This window comes from Hyla sarda, chromosome 9 (genome assembly GCF_029499605.1).
Source record: "Hyla sarda isolate aHylSar1 chromosome 9, aHylSar1.hap1, whole genome shotgun sequence".
Classification (NCBI taxonomy): domain Eukaryota; kingdom Metazoa; phylum Chordata; class Amphibia; order Anura; family Hylidae; genus Hyla; species Hyla sarda.
In genome coordinates, this window is record NC_079197.1 from 168,885,769 (window position 1) to 168,909,759 (window position 23,991).

Sequence of the window (23,991 nt, forward strand, 5' to 3'; positions counted from 1 at the left end):
TTCTTGCACACGGTCAGATCCGATATCCTGTGAATAGACGATAGCTTTTTAGGGGCTAGAATACCCCTTTAGCCACAATTACACACACCATAAAATCAGCTTAAAAACTGGGAGGGTTCCTTTCTTTCATTATTCTGTCCATAAACAGACGAAAAAACTAAAAAATGTTTCCCTTTTTATTTTATGATGTGTGAACATGGCCTTAAAGTCAGCCGGCTATGGGGGTGCAGTCTCCTACAACTTGTGTCTGTAAGTTTACAATGATCACACATTCAGCCTGAGGGATGGGCAGTAGAATTATTAATACATGACCTGCACAGTTATTGTGTGTGAGTATATATATAAATAAATAAAGGGAACAACACAATGTAACTCCAAGTCAATGACACTTCTGTGAAATCCCACTGTCCACTCAGGAAGAACACTGATTGACAATCAATTTCACATGCTGTTGTGCAAATGGAACAGACAACAGGTGGAAATTATAGGCAATTAGCAAGACACCCCCAATAAAGGAGTGGTTCTGCAGGTGGTGACCACAGACCACTTCTCATTTCCTATGCTTCCTGGCTGATGTTTTGGTCACTTTTGAATGCAGGCGGTGCTTTCACTCTAGTGGTAGCATGAGACGGAGTCTACAACCCACACAAGTGGCTCAGGTAGTGCAGCTCATCCAGGATGGCACATCAATGCGAGCTGTGGCAGGAAGGTTTGCTGTGTCTGTCAGCGTAGTGTACAGAGCATGGAGGCGCTACCAGGAGACAGGCCAGTACATCTGGGGACGTGGAGGAGGCCGTAGGAGGGTAACAACCCAGCAGCAGGACCGCTACCTCTGCCTTTGTGCAAGGAGGAGCAGGAGGAGCACTGCCAGAGCCCTGCAAAATGACCTCCAGCAGGCCACAAATGTGCATGTGTCCACTCAAACGGTCAGAAACAGACTCCATGAGGGTGGTACGAGGGCCCGACGTCCACAGGTGGGGGTTGTGCTTACAGCCCAACACCGTGCAGGACGTTTGCCATTTGCCAGAGAATACCAAGATTGGCAAATTCACCAATGGCGCCCTGTGCTCTTCACAGATGAAAGCAGATTCACACTGAGCACGTGACAGACGTGACATAGTCTGGAGACGTCGTGGAGAACATTCTGCTGCCTGCAACATCCTCCAGAATGACCGGTTTGAAGGTGAGTCAGTAATGGTGTGGGGTGGCATTTCTTTGGGGGGCCGCACAGCCCTCCATGTGCTTGCCAGAGGTAGCCTGACTGCTATTAGGTACCGAGATGAGATCCTCAGACCCCTTGTGAGACCATATGCGGGTGCGGTTGGCCCTGGGTTCCTCCTAATACAAGACAATGCTAGACCTCATGTGGCTGTAGTATGTCAGCAGTTCCTACACTAGACATTTTCTAAAATGTCTAGTGTAGTGAATGATTTTCCGTTCACAAATTCACACTTCGGAATTTGTGAAGCGGAAAATCCGCTTCGAAATTTCCGCCTGAAGAAAGGCGGTGCTCTTTCTTCAGGCGGAAATCCGCACGGAACACATTGCAGTCTATTGGAGACTGCAGTGTCCGTGCGGTCCTAGCGCCGACTGATTCAGCCGGCGCTGGCTGCACTCGGAATCTCCGGGTGGAAAATTTCTGCCTGGAGATTCCGTAGTCTGAACCTAGTCTAAGAGGAAGGCATTGATGCTATGGACTGGCCCGCCTGTTCCCCAGACCTGAATCCGATTGAGCACATCTGGGACGTCTCGCTCCATCCACCACAGACTGTCCAGGAGTTGGCGGATGCTTTAGTCCAGGTCTGGGAGGACATCCCTCAGGAGACCATCCTCCACCTCATCAGGACCATGCCCAGGCGTTGTAGGGAGGTCATACGGGCACGTGGAGGCCACACACACTACTGAGCCTCATTGTGACTTGTTTTAAGGACATTACATAAAGTTGGATCAGCCTGTAGTGGGGTTTTCCACTGTGATTTTGAGTGTGACTCCATATCCAGACCTCCATGGGTTGATACATTTGATTTCCATTGATAATTTTTGTGTGATTTTGTTGTCAGCGCATTCAACTATGTAAAGAGGAAAGTATTTCATACGATTAGTTCATTCATTCAGATCTAGGATGTGTTATCTTAGTGTTCCCTTTATTTTTTTGAGTAGTGTGTATGTGTGTGTGTATATATATATATATACATACATACACACACTACAGACCTGAAGACATTCTGTTGACAATAACAACCAATCAGAATCCAGCTTCTTTGCAGCATGCTGACTATGGATCCCATTGGTTTCTCTGGACATCTCCTCCGGTTCTCATCTTATGTATAGACGCAGTGTGTGTGATACAAGTGTGATCACATATACACAGAGGACACACACATCACATGACAAAGACAACAACACACTCACCAGGAGCATGCCAGGAGGCTCCACAGCACAGGGGATGAAGGACCTGCGATGATGTCACAAAGCAATCATGTGACCATGGAGGGGGCGGGGCCTGTGCCCGGAGGGAAGGTCCTTACTATGAATCAGAGGTCTGTATTACTGAACAAAGAGCACGTGTCTCTCCTAACAGCAGAGCCCCTCCCCCTGATCACATGACAGTGACATCACCAAAGGTCCTTAATCCACCACAATGAAGATCTCTAGGTGATTAGTGCTATGAATGTATTTGTACTGTAATGTCTACAGGAAGAGAGGGACAGCCATAGGATTAACCCCTTAATGACCAGGACCATTTTGGACCAGACCAATTTTATTTTTGCATTTTCGTTTTTTCCTCCTCGCCTTCTAAAAATCATAACTCTCTTATATTTCCATCCACAGACCCATATGATGGCTTGTTTTTTGCGTCACCAATTGAACTTTGTAATGACATCACTTATTTTACCATAAAATGTACGGCGCAACCAAACAAATATTATTTATGTGGGAAAATTGAAAAGAAAACCGTAATTTAGCAAATTTTGGAAGGTTTTGTTCTCACGATGTACAGTTTCCGGTAAAAATGACATGTGTTCTTTATTCTGTGGGTCAATACGATTAAATTGATACCCATGTTATATGCTTTTCTATAATTGTAGTGCTTAAAAAAATATCAAACCATTTTAACAAAATTAGTATGTTTGAAATTGCTCTATTTTGACCAACTATAACTTTTTCCGTATATGGGGTGATATGAGGGCTCATTTTTTGAGCCATGATCTGTAGTTTTTATGAGTACCACTTTTGCTTAGGTTTCACTTTTTATACATTTTTTATAAATTTTTTTGGGAATAAAATGTGACAAAAAAAGCAGCAATTTTGGACTTTTTTAAATTTTGTTACGTTTACGCCGTTCACCGTACAGGATGATTAACAATCTATTTTAATAGTTCAGACTTTTACGCACGTGGCGATACCAAATATGTGTAGTAATTATTTTTATTATGCTTTTTTGGGGGTAAAATGGGAAAAACGGACGTTTTACTTTTTTATTGGGGGAGGGGATTTTTCTAATTTATTTACTTTTTTTATTTTAATTTTTTTTTAACTTTATATTTTTTTTTACACCTTTTATGTCCCCATAGGGGACTATTCATTGCAATCAGTTGATTGCTAATACTGTGCAGTGCTATGTATAGGACACAGCACTGCTCAGTATTATCGGTGATCTTCTGCTCTGGTCTGCTCGATCTCAGACGGTTGACGGTTGGAGCCAGGTGAGGGGACCTCCGGCCGCCATGCTGGATGATCGGATCCCCGCGGCAGCGTTGCGGGCGTTCCGATCATCCGTGCAAAGTACCGCACTGCACTGTATTGATCATGGCATCTGAGGGGTTAATGGCGGACATCCGCGCGATTGCGGATGTCCGCCATTACTGGCGGGTCCCTGGCTGCTGATAGCAGCCGGGACTTGCCGGGCATGACACGAGCACCGCTCCGGTGCTCGCGATCATGGCGGTGCGTAAATGTACATCATGGTGCTTAAAGTACCATGTCACCATGATATACATTTACGTCCATTGTCGTTAAGGGGTTAACCCCTTAAAGGGGTTCTCCGGTGCTTACACATCATTTCCCCTATCCAAAGGATAGGGGATAAGATGCCTGATCGCAGGAGTCCTGCCGCTGGGGACCCCCGGGATCACGCCCCTTCCGTAGGCTTGCATTGAGGGGCGGAGACGTGACGTCACACGCCGCTGGCCCGGTGGTCGCCTGTAATCAGTCCTGGAGCGAACACGCTCCGTGGACTGATTACAAACGGGGTGCCGCGTGCATGCTCCCGGGAGTCCCCAGCGGCGGGACTCCCATGATCAGGCATCTTATCCCCTATTCTTTGGATAGGGGAAAAGATGTGTAAGCAGCCGAGTACCCCTTTAAGGACACAGGAAATTCTCATTTTTGTGTTTTAATTTTTCCTCCTCGCCTTCTAAGAGACATAACTCTTATTTATTCACCCATATGAGGTTTGTTTTTGTACTTTTGTAATTGTACTTTACAGTGATACTCTTCATTTTGCCATAAACAAAGTCAACAAAAAAAATTTTATGGCTGAAAATTAAAAAGAAAACCGCAATTTTGCAACTGATGCCCAGATTAAAATGGCTGTATTCTAACGTTCTCATTTTTCCGTATATAAGGCTGTATGAGTCATTATTTGCACAGTGATTTGTAGTTTTTGTCGGTACTACATATGCGTATATGTGACCTTTTTTTTTTTAATCACTTTTTATTTTATTTTTTTCTGTGATGTGAACAAAAATTAACAATTTTGTAATTTTTACATTAATACCATTCACCGTACGGAATCACCATGCTACTTACACTTTTAAAATCCCCATAGGGGACTTATTGTTGTCCAGCTGTACTCTGTTATTCTCGATCTCCAGCTGGTGAACAAACCGATCGGATCCCTGCATACATGTTGGCGGGGTGCTGATCAGTTAGGAGGACAGTCTATGTGGCATTTGATCACATCACTTAAGGGGTTAATGACTGAGAGCAACGAGTTCGACATCCTTCATCATTCTCTGTAGGTGTACTACTGCTGATAACAGCCGGCACTTATAGGTTATGAAGCGAGCGCAGCTTCTGCGTCACTTCATAGTCGGACCGCTGCTCAATATGTAAATATACACCCTGGAGTGTTTAGTGCCAGGGCACCAAGACGTACTATACATCCAATGCCAAACAACGCCCCAATAAAGATATATGGAGGGGGCGTGTCAGCCACCGCTTCGTGCAGGGGTCCACACACCTGGTACTGGAGAGTCAGGGCCCCGTACAGGAGATTGCGGGGGTCCGACCGCTGGGATAGGAGATATGTTTTTGTTTCTAATATTTCTCCTTTATAAGTGGTTGAAACCACTTACTGGTGAACAGGCGTTGGAGGAAGATTATGAATCCTCCACCACATTAAGAGAGCGGTGCTTGTGCACAGTCACGTCTGCTATACACGTCCGATGTAAACTGATGTCGTTACATGGCAACATTTTACCCTAATGCCCATGACAGCACCTCTCTCTGCAGGATGGGAAACCTGAGGACAGAAATATATACACACTTCTCTGCCCCCTCCTAGGGCAGAAAGAGAGCAGAGGCATCCAGAGACCTAATATGTAAGCCGGCCAGTTGGTCTCCCAGTTATACCTTCCTGTTTTGGATTTAAAGAGCTACTCCGCCCCTAGACATCTTATCCCCTATCCAATGGATAGGGGATAAGATGTTTGATTGCAGGGGCCCCGGCCCCTCCCATAAACTTGCATTGAGGGGGCGTGGCCATGATGTCACAAGTGGGGCGTGACTATGACCTCACAAGCCTCTGCCCCGCATCACCAGTCATCCGGCACGGACCCCCATGATCAGGCATCTTATCCCCCCCACTTACCTATAATCTGCTTTTCACAAGCCCATGAAAGCACCCTTCACATATACCCATCCCAGAAATATAGAAAAATTCTCTGGTCATGAACTGATACCTCTAGTATAGATCTTTTTTACATAAAGTCATGGCCGTAAATGTTGGCACCCCGGAAATTTTTCTAGAAAATGAAGTATTTCTCACAGAAAAGGATTGCAGTAACACATGATTTGCTATACACATGTTTATTCTCTTTGTGTGTATTGGAAATAAGCCAAAAAAGGAGGAAAAAAGCAAATAGGACATAATGTCACCAAACTCCAAAAATGGGCTGGACAAAATTATTGGCACCCTTTCAAAATTGTGGATCAATAAGATTGTTTCAAGCATGTGATGCTCCTTTAAACTCACCTGGGGCAAGTAACAGATGTGGGCAATATAAAAATCACATCTGAAAGCAGATAAAAAAGGAGAGAAGTTCACTTAGTCTTTGCATTGTGTGTCTGTGTGTGCCACACTAAGCATGTACAACAGAAAGAGGAGAAGAGAACTGTCTGAGGACTTGAGAACCAAAATTGTGGAAAATTATCAACAATCTCAAGGTTACAAGTCCATCTCCAGAGATCTAGATTTGCCTTTGTCCACAGTGCGCAACATTATCAAGAAGTTTACAACCCATGGCACTGTAGATAATCTCCCTGGGCGTGGACGGAAGAGACAAATTGATGAAAGGTGTTAATGCAGGATAGTCTGGATGGTGGATAAGCAGCCCCAAACAAGTTCCAAAGATCAGTGGCGTTGCTAGGGTTGGTGTCACCCGGTGCGGTAGAAAATGGTGCCACCCCAACATGCTGGGAGTTGTAGTTTTGCAACAGCTGGAGGCATCCTGGTTGGGAAACACTGACATAGATAGATAGGGAATATATATAGACCAGGGGTACTCACCTATTTTTAGTGAGGGTCCGCTTATCCAGGTCTGCCATCCGGTAAAGGTCCAAGCTGTATGCTAAGGCTTGGTGCACACCTAGCGACCTCAGTGCCATGAAGGCAATAGCAAACTAACAACTGAAGTGTGGAGGATGTATGACCTGAATACTGCTGCACACTGTAACCACTGACTATAATACTGCCACACACTGTACCCACTGACTATAATACTGTCACACACTGTACCCACTGAATATTATACTGCCACACACTGTACCCACTGAATATAATACTGCCACACACTGTGCCTCTGGTATATTACTGCCACACACTGTACCCCTGAATATAATACTGCCACACACTGTGCCTCTGGTATATTACTGCCACACACTGTACCCCTGAATATAATACTACCACCCACTGTACCCCTGAATATAATACTGCCACACACTGTACCCTCTGAATATAATACTGCCACACACTGTACCCTCTGAATATAATACTACCACATACTTTGCCCTGAATATAAAATTGCCACCCACTGTTCCCCTGGTATATTACTGCTACCCACTGTGCCCCTGAAAATAATTCTGCCACACACTGGGCCCCTGTTATATTACTGCCACACACTATTCCCCTGCAACATTACTTGCAGATGCTATGCTCTAACGCTGACTAATTGTACCTCTGTGTCTCTTAAAACAATAAAATGACACCACTGTGACCCCAGAATTAATGATGCCACTGTACCCACAGAATTAATGATGCCACTGTGACCACAGAATTTATGATGCCACTGTGCCCACAGAATTAAGGATTCCACTGTGCCCACAGAATTAATGATGCCACTGGGACCACAGAATTAATGATGCCACTGGGACCACAGAATTAATGATGCCACTGTGCCCACAGAATTAATGATGCCTCTGTGACCACAGAATTAATGATGCCACTGGGACCACAGAATTAATGATGCCACTGTGACCACAGAATTAATGATGCCACTGTGACCACAGAATTAATGATGCCACTGTGACCACAGAATTAATGATGCCACTGTGACCACAGAATTAATGATGCCACTGTGACCACAGAATTAATGATGCCACTGTACCCACAGAATTAATGACAACTGTATCCCCAGAATTAATGATGCCACTGTGCCTACAGAATTTGATGCCACTGTGCCCACAGAAGTATTGATGCCACTGTGCCTCCAGTAGTAATGATGCCACTGTGACCACAGAATTAATTATGCCACAGTACCCACAGAAATGATGATGCCACTGTGCCTCCAGAAGTAATGATGCCACTGTGCCTACAGAATTAAGGATGCCACTGTGACCACAGAATTAATGATGCCACTGTGACCACAGAATTAATGACACAACTGTATCCCCAGAATTAATGATGCCACTGTGCCTACAGAATTTATGATGCCACTGTGCCCACAGAAGTATTGATGCCACTGTGCCTACAGAATTAAGAATGCCACTGTGACCACAGAATTTATGATGCCACTGTGCCCACATAATTAAGGATGCCACTGTGCCCCAGAATAAATGATGCCACTGTACCCACAGAATTAATGATGCCACTGTGCCCCAGAATTAATGCCACTGTGCCCCAGAATTAATGCCACTGTGCCCCCATATGAACTTTGCCACTGTAACTCTCCATCTGTTGTAAAACTACAACTCCCATCATGCACAGACAAAAGGTCATGATGGTAGCTGTAGTTCTAGAATAACTGGAGAGTCACAGATGGGGGAACACAAACTTTTACCTGAGAGCTTAGGCTCACCGTCCCAGGTCCTGCACTGCTCCGCTGCTCTGGCCTCTTCTAGTCAGGCCTGGCCAGAGCAGATGATGCAGGCAGCTAATCGTGCTACCTGCATCATAGGAGAAGCGGCGGGCAGGGACACATCGCTCCTTTGCTCCGGGCCGCGGCTATTCATTTGTATTGGCGTCTTAAAGACACAGCTACAAATGAATAAGGGGAGATCCAGCGGATGGTCCGAATGACTGGTGGACGCAGTCAGGATCTGGACCGAGGTCTGCCAGTTCAGTACCCCTGATATAGGACATAGATCAATGTTTCCTAACCAGGGGGACTCCAGCTGTTGCAAAACTACAAAACTTAGCATGCTGGGAGTTGTAGTTTTGAACAGCTGGTGGCACCCTGTTAAGGAAACACTGATCTATGTCCTATCTCAGTGTTTCCCAACCAGAGTGCCTCCAGCTGTTACAAAACTACAACTCCCAGCATGCATGGACAGCATTGTAGCTTTGCCTTGGAGACACCTTGGTTGGGAAACACTTATTTATGTCAGTGTTTCCCAACCCTCCAGCTGTTGCAAAACTACAACTCCCAACATGCTAGGAGTTATAGTTTTGCAACAGCTGGGGGCACCCCTGGTGAGAAAGGGGTGGGGGGTGAGCAGGGATTGTGCTGGGAAGGGGGTTGGGATGATGCTGGAAAAGGGTGGGCATGGATGGTGGGGGGTAGTTTACCTTTCCTGCCTTAGAAAACTGCTGGGCTCCTGTATCCTCCAGGCACTTCCTGCTTGTTGGGGTCATGTGATGTTTTGGTGTCACATGACCCAAGCAGAGCAGTAGAAAGCTGCCAATCAGGGGGAAGAGAAGCCGAGTAAGTGCCCGATAACTCCACAGACTCGCTGTGTGCACGCTTGCTCTGCACTGCAGACTGAGTATACAAATATAGCTTGTGACAGGGATGAGCGCTGGGACAGGGTGTCACCCGGTACGGCCCGCACCCCACGCACCCCCCTAACAACGCCACTGCCAAAGATATTCATGATATTTAGAGATTCACTGGTGTCTGGTATTGCGCCAAGGGACTGACGCAAGGCGAATGTGGTACCAATCTTCAAAAAGGGCTCTAGGTCTTCCCCAGGAAACTATAGACCGGTAAGTCTAACGTGCTTTGTGGGTAAATTGTTTGAAGGACTTATAAGGGATTACATACAGGAATACATAGGGGATAATAGTATTATAAGTGATAGCCAGCATGGGTTTACTAAGGATAGAAGTTGTCAAACCAATCTAATTTGCTATTATGAAGAGGTAAGTAGAAGCCTTGACAGAGGAATGGCTGTGGATATAGAGGGGGGGCTGTATATATAGAGGGGGGGGGCTGTGTATATAGAGGGGGGTTGTGTATACAGAGGAATGGCTGTGGATATAGGGGGAGATTTATCAAAACCCGTGCAGAGGAAAAGATGCCCAGTTGCCCATAGCAACCAATCAGCTCTCTTCTTTCATTTTTAACAAGGCCTCTGCAAAATGAAATAAGAAATCTGATTGGTTGCTATGGGCAACTGGGCAACTTCTCCTTTGCACAGGTTTTGATAAATCTCCCCCATAGTGTTTCTGGATTTTGCTAAAGCATTTGATACTGTCCCTCATAGACGTCTGACAGGTAAGTTAAGGTCTTTGGGCTTGGAAATTTTAGTTTGTAACTGGATTGAACACTGGCTCATGGATCGTACCCAGAGAGTGGTGGTCAATGATTCGTACTCTGATTGGTCCCCGGTTATTAGTGGTGTACCCCAAGGTTCAGTACTGGGCCCGCTGTTGTATAATTTATTTATCAATGATATAGAGGATGGTATTAACAGCTCTGTTTCTATCTTTGCAGATGACACCAAGCTTTGTAGCACAGTACAGTCTATAGAGGATGTGTATATAGTGGGAGGGCTGTGTATATAGAAGGGGGCTGTGTATATAGAGGGGGGGCTGTGTGTATAGAGGATGTGCATAAGTTACAAGATGACTTGGATAGACTAAGTGTCTGGGCATCCACTTGGCAAATGAGGTTCAATGTGGATAAATGTAAAGTTATGCATCTGGGTACTAATAACCTGCATGCGTCGTATGTCTTAGGGGGGATTAAACTGGCAGAGTCACTGGTAGAGAAGGATCTGGGTGACTTGTAGATCACAGACTACAGAATAGCATGCAATGTCAGGCTGCTGCTTCCAAAGCCGGCAGGATATTGTCATGTATAAAAAGAGGCATGGACTCGAGGGGCAGGGACATAATACTCCCCCTTTATAAAGCATTGGTACGGCCTCACCTGGAATATGCTGTTCAGTTTTGGGCACCTGTCCATAAAAGGGACACTGCGGAGTTGGAAAGGGTGCAGAGACGTGCAACTAAACTAATATGGGGCATGGAACATCTTAGCTATGAGGAGCGATTAAAGGAGTTACAATTGTTTAGTCTTGAGAAGAGACGTTTAAGGGGGGATATGATAAACGTATATAAGTATATTAATGGCCCATACAAAAGATATGGAGAACAACTGTTCCAGGTTAAACCCCCCCAAAGGACGAGGGGGCACTCCCTCCGTCTGGAGAAGAAAAGGTTTAGTCTCAAGGGGCGACACGCCTTCTTTACCATGAGAACTGTGAACTTATGGAACAGTCTACCTCAGGAACTGGTCACAGCAGGGAAAATTAACAGCTTTAAAACAGGATTAGATAGATTCCTGGAACAAAATAACATTAATGCTTATGAAGAAAAATAAAATCCCATCCCTTCCCCAATATCGCGCCACACCCCTACCCTTCAATTCCCTGGTTGAACTTGATGGACATATGTCTTTTTTCAACCGTACTAACTATGTAACTATATTCAAGCTGTCCTGCAGGCTCAGGGAGCATAAGTGTCAGCACAAACTATCCATCGACATTTACATTAAATGAAATGCTATAGCAGGAGACCCAGGAGGACCCCACTATGGAGGAGACCCAGGAGGACCCCACTATGGAGGAGACCCAGGAGGACCCCACTGCTGACACAGAGACATAAAAAACACAAGACTAAATTTTGCCAAAATTGAGTAAGCCAAAATCCTTCTGGGAAAACGTCTTGTGGACAGATGAGACCAAGATAGAGCTTTTTGGTAAAGCCCATCATTCTACTGTTTACCGAAAACGGAATGAGGCCTACAAAGAAAAGAACACAGCACCTACAGTGACATATGGTGGAGGTCAGTGATGTTTTGCTGCCTCTGACACTGGGTGCCTTGAATGTGTACAAGACATCATGAAATCTGAGGATTAACAACAGATTTTGGTTGCACTGTACAGTCCAGTGTCAGAAAGCTGGGTTTGCGTCGAGATCTTGGGTCTTCAAGCAGGACAATGACCCTAAACATATGTCAAAAAGCCCCCAGAAATGGATGGCAACAAAGTGCTGGAGATTTCTGAAGTGGCAGCAAGGAGTCCAGATCTAAATCCCATTGATCACCTGTGGAGAGATCTTAAAATTGCTGTTGGGAAAAGGCGCCTTCCATAAGAGACCTGGAGCAGTTTACAAAGGAAGAGAGGTCAAACATTCCGGCTGAGAGGTGTAAGAAGCTTATTGGTGGTTATAGGAAGCCACTGATTTCAGTTATTTTTTCCAAAGGGTGTGCAACTAATTATTAAGTTAAGGGGGCCAATAATTTTGTCCAGACCATTTTTGGAGTTTGGTGCGACATATGTCATATGGCAAAACATGTGTTACTGCAATCCTTTTCTGTGAGAAATACTTCATTTTCTTGAAAAATTTCAGGGGTGCCAACATATACAGCCATGACTGTATATAAATACATTCTTGCAGTTTCTCCATTTAAAATGGCCACAAAAGTCCGATCGGATATATAAACGTATAAACTTCAATTACCAATAGGATAATACACAGTGTGGGATCCAATATATAGTTGGGAAGCAGAGAGACACAATTTGAAGTAATATTATAAATTTATTATTGTTGTTATTTTCCAAAACAAGGAGCAACGTTTCCAAAATTTGGAGTATAGGAAGATCAAAGCAAAAACATAAATCGTGACCCTCAGAAACAAAGGACGCTGTGGAGGTTATGGCTTCTCAAGCCTTTGATTTTCTCTGCTGAGGAGTCCAAGAAAAGTGAAAAAGAAAAGGTCCCCACCATCCTTTTTGTCCCCCGTTTTAGGCCGTCTCAGTTTTTGTATACAAAGTGGGTGGGATCTATTCGTGTTTCACCAGAAAAAGAAAAAGGTCCAAAAAAAATTTGCAGAATGTGCTGATTTTTGAGGTAAAAAAGTGATTGCTCACATTTTTTTTACTTTATTTATATTTTTTTTGCCAAAACCTACACAAAAAACCATTGATAAATTCCACCCAAAGTGCTAAATGAAGACTTCATTCACATGATCATATTAAAGGGGTATTCATGCCGCTAGGGCATGTGATCCCGGGAGATCCAACTTCTGGGACCCCCACTTATCTCCAGAATGGGGCCCAGCTCTACCCACTCCCACTTTACAAGACACTATATAGTAACCAAGAGTATGTAAACTTTAGAGTCAGTGGGAAAGTGATGGCGGGAAAAGCGTGAACTGCGCTTAATATGTAAATTTATGACCATCTGTATACATAATGGAGAGGATTTATCAAAACCTGTGCAGAGAAAGGTTGCCCAGTTGCCCATAGCAACCAATCAGATCACTTCTTTCATTTTTAAAAAGAGACCTCTGAAAAATGAAAGAAGCGATCTGATTGGCTGCTATGGGCAACTGGGCAATTTTTCCTCTGCAGTTTTTGATAAATCTCCCCCAATATTTCTATTGACTTGGACTCTACCCAAAACCGTTCCCAACTCCTCGGCCTTGGATAAATGGTTTCATCGTGATCTCCGCTCAATCGAAAAATACAAACCATGAAGTCAAATAACGACCCCAAATAATGACGGAACTCCATGACAAAGTTTCCTTCTCCTTCTATATCGGCTATCCTAAATTTATATCTATACTACGTTGTTGCCGTTATCACTGCAGGAGCTGAACTCTGCGTAGGCCAAACTACTGTAAACTGCGCATTTCTCCATTTTACTCTGGAATCGCATAGGGGTACAGGATGGCTCCACAACATGTAACTCTGGGTAAAGTCAGCAACCGCCAAGCCGAGAAGTTCGTGACGAACCGAATCACTGTAACTTCGCACATCTCTAGTTCTTATATGAACTCAAGAAGTTTCAAATGCGGGTCCTAAAGCCTGATTATTCGGGGATGTTGGGTTCTCCTCCCATATAAAACCTTTTTGAAGTTCAATAACAAACACAAGTCAATAGGCAGAGCTGCAAAAGATAAAAAATCAGGCACAGAGCAGGTGATGGCGAAAAAGCTCATCAAACAACGTCTTCCCAGAAAACAACATAAACAAAAGACCTCCGTCCACTCCATATCAGCCTGAGGATTAAAAGGAAATTTGTCATCAGTGTCACCTGCACTAACCTGTCGGCACAGACCAGTAGTGCAGGTGACACGGATGACAACCATACTTACCTGATCCCGTTCCGTGGTTCTCCAGCTGTCCTCTTCTGTATCTTCAGCCTCGGGCCTGAGTTGGAGCATGGGCGGGGCTTAGTCATGTCACCGCTGCTGTTCACTGGTGGGTCCTGCTGCTACCAAACAGCAGCGGTGACATCACTAAGCTCCGCCCATGCTCCAAGTCAGGCCCGGAGCTAAAGATACCGAAGAGGATAGCTGGAGAACCACGGAACGGGACAAGGTAAGCATTGTTGTCATCAGTGTCACCTGCACTACCTGTCTGTACCGGTTAGTGCAGATGCCACGGATGACAGATTTCCTTCAAGGACAAGTTCACACTGAGAATTTCTGGGTGGAAATTCTCTATGTATCTGCTGGCACGGTTATGTTGCCCTCAGCAATATTAAAGTAAAAGTATCTGTAACTAGCTTGTCTGTGGCCACAATTTACCATATTTACTATGTCAGTGCCATGGGCTGCAACACCTCTCCCTGCTCTCTCCTATGACTGACGGCTGTGAAATCTCACGCATGCGCCGTTCATTCATTGTAGCGCATGCGCAGTAAGTGTTCTGGTTGTGGTTTCTCCGTGCGTGCGCAGTCAGTGCCCTCACTGTTAATCATAGAAATGAACGGGGAGGGGCACTGTGGCCTCTTTGACTATTAAGATGGTCAAATGGCCATAGACGAGTTCATTACAGGTACCTGTACTCTGTTACCAGTGCCATATAACCGTGATAGCAGTTACATAGCAGATTTCTAGATGATGCTGCTGGAGTCCTGTGGAGGGAGGAAAGTTTTGGTAAAGAATTAAGCATACACTGACAGCAAAAAAAAAAAAAAAAAAAAAAAGGTTTTCCACGGGAGTACCCCTTTAAGTATACACTGACAGCAGCGCTCATGCAGTACGGCACCTAGTTGTGCAATACTAAAGCATTTACATGTGAATTACAGCAAAAATTCACATTATGACTGGTTTAGCATTGATTATCCGGACAACATTGGGCAATGAGTTTTTTACAGGCCTTTGGGAGATCGGTCGCTCATGTTATCTCACCACAGTCTTCCCAGTTTGGGTTATATTCAGTTACGTAAGTCAAGATAAGGTACAAAAATAAGTCTAGAAACATTTATGAACAACAAAGAAAATATATGACAGATAGATAAGTCCACCATAAAGAGACACCTCCAGCCTCAACTCCTGCTACATGCTTGATCCTTATTTCCCCTGTTGGGGACCAGTTAGGAGGGCGCCCATATACGTTTTAGCTCAGTTTGACCTCTTTTAGGCCTCTCTTGGCATCTATATTAAACTGTACAAATTACTGGAACGCTATATTATAACCTTGTGCTGCCAGCAGGAGGCTGGGGAAGGCCCTATGGTTCTCACCCAACACACATGACCATGTAAATGGAGTCTAACCGGTACCTACTGTATATTCTGCATTATGACACCATGGTGGGGACCTACGGCCACAAGATCAGTGTCCATAATGGTCGGTTCAGTCAATATTCCTATTAAAGCCGGATATGACGGTGCAGGTTCTCGTGTATCTGGACCTGACGTGTTCAGAAAACGGTTATATGATAATATCAACTTGGTTCACACACATAGATATGAGACGTACCTGGAAAATGCCCACGGGGTCATAATATCTGTCCATGTTTCCATGATGGTGCGGCCTCCACGACTATTCTAATTCAATGGAGTGCATATATATATATAGAGAAGTTATAGGGCAATTGCCTTGATGAAGCTAAGAACATGGATTATACCAGCATCATACTATCCCCTTATATATTTATACTAAGAAGCAGGGGAGCGATGTGCTGAATCGTATGCTGGTCCCTGGAGAACATCTGAGTTATAGATAACACTATGTCCTATGACAGCAGCTCCTGTAGCCATTAGTGATGTGATCGCTATTGTTGGAGTGAAAACATTTAACCAATTCTCACAATTAATATGTCTTCTAAGTGTTGAAAATATACAACTAGTTTAAAAAACAAAACTAAAAACCCCAGTTTGACCTCTTTCCGTGTGATTTCTTTGATATACAAGAGTCCGTGTACCTGTAAGGCATTTCTCCATTGTACACACTAAACAGCTTCTTTATATCAGATATTTAAAATCCACATATTCATCCATATGGTCCCAAAAAAATAAAAATTAAGATTTGACGGGTTTTGGCATAGTCGCCTTAATCATAGACAAATACTGTTTGTATATGATTAAAGGAGTAGTCTGGTGGAGAAAAACTAGGGGATAAGTTTTAGATCGTGGGGAGTCCGACCGCTGGGGCCCCCCGCGATCTCCTGTATGGAGCCTCTGCTCTCCCCCAGAGAGGAGCGTCACCACCCCTGCCTAAAGTGGGGACCGCCACGCCCCCTCCATATAGCTCTATGGGAGAGCCGTTCAGCTATCTTCAGCTTTCCTACAGAGCTATATGAAGGGGGGTGTGGCGGTCCCTGCTTCAGGCAGGGGTCGTGGCGCGACGCTCTGGGAAGAGCCGGGGCTCCATACATGAGATTGCGGGGACCCAGCGCTCGGACCCCCCGTGATCTAAAGTAAAACTTATCCCTTATCCTTTGGATAGAGGATACATTTTTCTCCACGAGACTACTCCTTTAATGGTCTATTCACACGTACAGTATTCTGCGCAGATTTTATGCGCAGGATTTTCTGCTGCAGATTTCAATGTAAACTGACTGAGCACAGCTTGTAATCCTGTGCATCAAATCTGCGCAGAATACTCTACGTGTGAATAGACCTATAAGGAGATTATGCTGAAACAAGTCAAAACTTAATGTTTTTATACCATATTGATACACTTTGCCAAAGTAGCCTTAAGGGGTACTCTGCCCCTAGACTTTTATCCCCTATCCAAAGAGGTTGGACCCCCCGATTCCCGGGCTGGTACCCCAGCATTCTAAACATTACATTCAGAACACTGGCTCCGGGTGGTCGTGCCGTCAGGCTCCCTCCATTCATATCTATAAGAGGGGGCAAGACGGACGTCACTCCCCCTCCCATAGACATAAATGGAGGGGGCGTAATGTGACGTCACAACCAGCCAGCGTTCTGAACATAATGTTAGATCACGGGGGGTCTCAGTGGTCGGACCCCCGCAATCAGTGCTGGATCTTCTCTGTTATATTGGACTATTGTCCTCTGCTCCCAGCTGTTCATGCAGGTCCGAGTCTTCGTCGATGATAAGAGCGGAAATTTCTGTTTTTTTCTTTAACAGTTTCTTCCTGGAGTGACTCCTTTGATGTGCGAGAAGAGACTGCTTCTGCATAAACTGTTGTCCACATTCTGCACATGAATATGGCCTCTCCCCGGTGTGCTTTCTCTGATGTGCAATAAGAGTTTGTAGCTGGATAAAACGTTTACCACAATCTGGACACGAATATGGCCTTTCTCCAGTGTGTTTCCTCTGATGTACGATAAGTGCTTGTTTCTGGTTAAAACGTTTCCCACATTCTGAACACAGGTACGGAGCCTCCTTTGTGTGGATTCTTCGGTGTACGACAAGCGCTTGTTTCTGATTAAAGCATCTCCCACATTCTGTACAAGAAAATGGCTTCTCCCCTGTGTGGATCCTCTTGTGTTCAACAAGACTTCTTTTACGTGTAAAACATTTCCCGCACTCTGGACATGAATAAGGTTTCTCCCCCGTGTGGCTTCGCTTATGTGCAACAAGATCGGATCTTTGGGTAAAACTTTTATCACACTCTGGACATGAAAATGGACGCTCCCCCGTGTGAATTCTCTGATGTACATAAAGATTGTTTCTTAATCTGAAACGTTTTCCGCAATCTGAACATGGGAACGGTTTTTCCCCAGTGTGAATCCTCTCATGTTCCACTAGATGTTGCTTATTTGTAAAACACTTTCCACATAATATGCATGAGAATGGCCTCTCCCCCGAGTGAATTCTCTGGTGTCTCATAAGATCTGCTCTTCGGTTGAAACATTTCCCACACACCAAGCATGAGAAAGGCTTCTCCTCTGAGTGAATTTTCTGATGTTCATCAAGATTTGTTTTAATTGCAAAACATTTCCCACATTCTGCACAGGCAAATGGCTTCTCCCCAGTGTGATTTCTCTGATGTACGATCAGAGTCTGTAGCTGGATAAACTTTTTCCCACATTCTGCACATGCATATGGCTTCTCCCCTGTGTGATTTCGCTGATGTACGATAAGTGCTTGTTTCTGGTTAAACCGTTTCCCACACTCTGCACATGAATATGGCTTTTCCTTTGTGTGAATTCTCCGATGTACGACAAGCGCTTGCTTTTGGTTGAATCTCCTCCCACATTCTGTACATCCATAGGGCCTCTCCCCTGTGTGGATTCTCTGGTGTTCAATAAGACTTCGCTTCCGGGTAAAACCTTTTCCACACTCTGTACAAGCATATGGTCTCTCACCTGTGTGACTTCTGATATGTGTAGTAAGTTCTGATCTCTGAGTAAAAGTTCTGTCACAATCTGGACATGAAAATGGACGCTCCCCTGTGTGAATTCTCTTATGTACGTAAAGATTGTTTCTTAATCTAAAACATTTCCCACATTCTGAACATGTGAATGGTTTCTCCCCAGTGTGAATTCTCTCATGTTCCACTAGATGTTGCTTAGTTCTAAAGCATTTCCCACATACTGAGCATGCAAATGGCTTCCCCCCTATGTGAATTCTCTTATGTCTAACAAGACCTGTCCTCTGACCAAAACATTTCCCGCACACTGTGCACGGGAACGGCTTATCCTCTGTGTGGGTTTTTTGATGTTCACGAAGATGCGATGCCCAAGTGAAAGATTTTCCACATTCCAGACATGAATACGGATTCTCTTCTGTGTGGATTCTCTGATGTTCAAGGAGGCTTGTTTCATCAGTGAAACATTTTCCGCATTCCAAGCATGAAAACTGTTCGTCCTCGGTGTGATTTGTTGTGTCAAAGCAGAGGGGCTGTTTAACAGTCTGTGACTGATCAGATGAAGTTCCTTCTAGAGTATCAGGATCAGCTGAGAAATCTCTGCTGTGAATGGCCAAAGGTAGTTTTGAGGTACTTAAGTGTTCTCCAAAAATATTTCTTATGGTATAGTATTCTACGTCACAATCAGAAGATGGAGGAGGAGGAGGGGTACACTGGAGACTCAATAGGGCATCTGTTGGGAATAAGAAAATAATATATATAAAAACAATGTTCCATTGTCGTAATGTAGACACATATTCTGAACACAACACCAAACCCCTCTCGGTTCCACCAAACGGAACTTAAATCACTGTAGATTTCTAATTAAGGTTATGATTAGTAAAACCACAGGGAAGCTGAGGGTTTCAGACTTTAAAGGCGAACTCCAAACAAAAAATAAAATAATATACTGCTGAGGCAGAGAAAGTAGAAAAACCACATACTTACCCAGCCCCAGTCCCCCGCAGCTCCTGTTTGCATCCGCACAGTCTCAATCTTTTCTATCTTCTTCCTAGATTAGAGCCTGGAGAATGACCTGCTAGCTCAGCCAATCACTAGCCCAGATAGGACACCACTGGGGCCAGTGATTGGCTGAGCTGACAGGTCCTCGTCTTGGAAGCAGGAAGAAGAGAGAAGATTGGGGACCTGACAGAGGCAAACAGGGCCTGCGGAGACCAGGCCTAAGTAAGTATGGCTTCTTTTCTATATCCCCTCCCCAGATTTATTTTGCAGAGGCTGGAATATCCCTTTAAGCGTTGCGTATAATACAGCTGTGTGAAACCAACCTAAAGTAGCATGCCATTGGATGTAGGATGCCATTGTGGCACTTGTAGTCTGCTGCAGGCATCCCCCATTGAATGCATTTTTAAGCTGGGGATCGCCCCTAGCAACGGACTACAAGGGCAGGATCTGCTCCCCCAGCATAATTGCACAACTACATTTGGGGTTGAGCACCTCCTGTCATTTGAAACCACGTTTTTTTTCTTGCTGTATTACATTTCATGAAGAGGATCAGTCGAATAGGTCTAAAAATATAAATAAAGGAACAATATTTTTATCTTCTACAAACGCCAGCGTTTCTGCTTGTTTTTACTCTCCACTATTTTTGGGTATCATTTTAATATGATTTAATGAATTTGGGATTTTATCGATTTTTGGGAGCTGGAATTTTTTGCACCTTTTGCTTTTTGGCAAATGTACACTAACTCTCCACATAAGACACTTAACCAGTATATTCAATGTATGTTAAGGCGAATACATCTGAATTCTTAGAGAGTGTCATAAAAGAGACTGGCAAAAGAGTCAGATGTCATAAAAGAGACTGCATTACATTATATAGTTAAGGTCTCTCTTTTATAGGTTCGTCTCTACTTGTGCAAAGGCCTAAATGCAGTGTGACTGTATAATCTGTAGTTATCTCATACATGCACAGGGGGCAGTATATGCACCTACTGCCCAGGACACACTTGGACAAAAATAGCTGAACCTGACCTCTCTCTCCTTGCCTTTGGGTTACCTGCTCTTTAACCCCTTAAAGACGCAGGGTTTTTCCGTTTTTTCATTTTTTCGTCATCACCTTCTAAAAATCATAGCGCTTTCAATTTTGCACCTAAAATTCCATATAATGGCTTATTTATTGTGCCACCAATTCTACTTTGCAGTGACATCAGTCATTTTACCAAAAAATCCACGGCAAAACGGAAAAAAAATTCATTGTGCGACAAAATTGAAGAAAAAACGCCATTTTGTAACTTTTGGGGGCTTCCGTTTCTACACAGTGCATTTTTCGGTAAAAATTACACCTTATCATTATTCTGTAGGTCCATACGGTTAAAATGATCCCCTACTTATATAGGTGATTTTGTCGGACTTCTGAAAAAAATCATAACTACATGCAGGAAAATTTATACGTAAAAAAATTGTCATCTTCTGACCCCTATAACTTTTTTCTTTTTCCGCGTACGGGCCAGTATGAGGGCTCATTTTTTACACCGTGATCTGAAGTTTTTATTGGTACCATTTGTATTGATCGGACTTTTTGATTTCTTTTTAGTAATTTTTTCATGATATAAAAAGACTTTGGATTTTTTTTGCGCGTACGCCATTGACCAAGCAGTTTAATTAACGATTTATTTTTATAATTTGGACATTTTCAGACGCAGCGATACCACATGTTTATTTTTATTAACACTGTTTTTGTTTTGTTTTTTAAATGGGAAAAGGGGGGTGATTCAAACTTTTATTAGGGAAGGGGTTAAATTACCTTTATTAACTTTTTTTAGGGCGCAAAACACTGCACACACTGATCTTTTACACTGATCCCTGCAAAGCCATAGCTTTGCATTGATCAAGTGTTATAGGCTGTCGATTGATCAAGCCTGAATCTCGGGCTTGGAGCAATCAATCGCCGATCGGACGCGACTGAGGCAGGTAAGGGTTATGTGTCTTGCTTCTGTATTTGGCTCACAAGTCCCTCTGTTCTGCTACTCACTCATTCTGACATCCACTGCTCAGGAAGGGGCGTATCCAAAGCAAGCAATGAGCCCGCCTTCACTCACCATGCATTCACTTCCTCCCTGAGTCTGCTGTGTCTCTTCATCCAATCACTGCAGTCTTCTCTGTAACCCCCTACTTTATGTTTTCGTGCTGCAGTCTGATAGGACAGGAGTAAACACAGGATTGCTAGTCCCGCTCAACACTTCCTGGACTTTCTCCCAGCCAGTGCTTCAGCTGTGACAAAGATGATGCTGCAGATGGACAGGATTATTTTCTGGAAGTTATGGGGACCCCTAGTGGTTCATTTTTAAAGCCATGATTTCTATATAACGGAAACCATTTTTTATAAGGTAAGGAAACCATTGTTATAAAGGTTTATTAGAAAGGTTAATGTTTTGCCAAAATGAACAACATATAAAAGGTTTTAAATTTTGAGTGTCCATTTCAGAAGGTGGTCCCGATGACAGAGACAGCCAATTCCTATGATAACGTGATCGATTAAAGAAAACAAAATAAAAACGTAGGAAGCAGAGCAATATGAGGAGGACCGGAAGACCCCGTAGAACCCCCAGCAACATATAAAAAATGTATATATGCTGAATACCCCTTTAACCCCATGTTCCCCATTACTGACACAGGAAGGTTTGGATTAAAGGGGTACTCTGCTGCTCAGCATTTGGAACAAACTGTTCCCAACACTGGAGACCGCACCGGGAGCTTGTGACTTCATAGCTCCGCCCCTCATGACGTCACGCCCCGTCCCCTCAATGCAAGTCTATGGGAGGGGGCGTGACGACTGTCATGCCCCCTCCCATGGACTTGCATTGAGGGGGCGAGGCGTGACGTCATGAGGGGGTGGGGCTATGATGTCACAAGCTCCCGATGCCAGTTGTAGCATTCGGAACAGTTTGTTTCAAACTCTGAGCAGCGGAGTACCCCCTTTAAGAACTGTTATCACCAAGAATTAAGAAAATGTGTGACTCATCCAGTACTGGGTGGATATCACTCACCTGTCCTGATATCAGTCGCTATTTCCTCCTCCTTACATGGGAGATCCCCTCTATAATACTCCTCATCTCCCTCTGTGTCTTCCACTTTGACAATGATATGTTCATCAAGCTAAAACACAATTGCGGTAGATTAGATACAGTTTGATGTAGTGATGTCTCTTTAAAGCAATACTGCAGTGAAGGACAACAGATAGGGGACAAGTGTCTGATCACGGGGGTCCAACCGCTGAGACCCCTTCACAATCTCCTGCCTGGCCTGTGCCGATCCCCACAGAGCAGGGTAGGCACAAGCCCTCCCATTGATCTCTAAGGGAGAGCCGGAGATACTGGAGTGCTGTACTAAATGGGGGGCGTGTGCTGACCCCCGCTCCGTGCATTGGGAGAGCTAAAGCGCCGTGCAGGAGATCATTGGGGGGGGGTTCCAGCAGTCAGCCCCTTCCCCCCCCACATTCAGCTACTTATCCCCTATTGTTTGGATAGGGAATAGATTGTCCTTCACTAAACCACCCCTTAAAGGCAATATTTGTGTTTTCCTTTCTCGTTTCTCTACCTCATTCTCATCAATACCATCATCATCATCCAAGGGATTATCTGGGAGGGGACTGGGACAGCTCTCTGGTGTTATACTTCTGCTGGTTCCATCTGTAAGAAATTCATAGATACAAAAGGGGTGTACACATTGGATTAAAGGTGCATCTAGCTGTATTGCAAAACTACAAATCCCAGTATGCCCGGATAGCCCTGAACACACAGCTGAGCCGAGTGTGCATGCGTATGGATGGATGGCACAGATGAGCGTGCATGCGTATGGATGGATAGGAGAAGACAGTTTACAGCAGTGTTTCCCAAACAGTGGGCCTCCAGCTGTTGCAAAACTACAACTTCCAGCATGTACGGAAAGCCATGAATGCACGAATGAGTTGAGAGTGCACATGCACGGATGAATGGGAGAAAATAGTTTACAGCAGTGTTTCCCTACCAGTGTGCCTCCAGCTGTTGGTTAACTACAACTCCCAGTATGCCGGGACAGCCAAGGGCTGAGAATAGTAGTTTTGCAACAGCTGGAGGCACCCTGCTTGGGAAACACCAAGCTGACCTCTAACACTGCCCCACTTTACAGTTATTTAAAGTCTCCTCTTACCCTGTGACGTGAGGGGCTGCTGATCCTCCATCATGACGTCCTTGTACTGATCCTTGTGTCCCTCTAAATACTCCCACTCCTCCATGGAGAGATAGACAGTGACGTCCTGACACCTTATAGGGACCTGACAGACACAATGATACGGTCATCATCCGGACACATTATACCTGTGATGTCCCAGCATTCCCTGCAGCGCTCACCTCTCCGCTCAGCATCTGAAGGATCTTATTGACGACCTCTAGGATCTTCTGCTCATTATCTTCAGGACCGGTCACCGA

General features: G+C 44.5%; 1 protein-coding gene across 1 annotated transcript in view; it reads right to left on the reverse strand.

Annotated features, from left to right (window-relative positions):
- Positions 1 to 23,991, reverse strand: part of LOC130292016 (uncharacterized) — a 125,938-nt gene that overhangs the window by 48,458 nt on the left and 53,489 nt on the right. The window contains exons 5-9 of the mRNA XM_056541448.1: positions 23,123 to 23,214; positions 22,573 to 22,681; positions 17,247 to 19,259; positions 15,564 to 15,652; positions 2,413 to 2,455 (exon numbers count right to left, since the gene is read on the reverse strand). Of these exons, the coding sequence (XP_056397423.1) occupies positions 2,413 to 2,455; positions 15,564 to 15,652; positions 17,247 to 19,259; positions 22,573 to 22,681; positions 23,123 to 23,214 (2,346 nt within the window). The remainder of the gene's footprint in view (positions 1 to 2,412; positions 2,456 to 15,563; positions 15,653 to 17,246; positions 19,260 to 22,572; positions 22,682 to 23,122; positions 23,215 to 23,991) is intronic.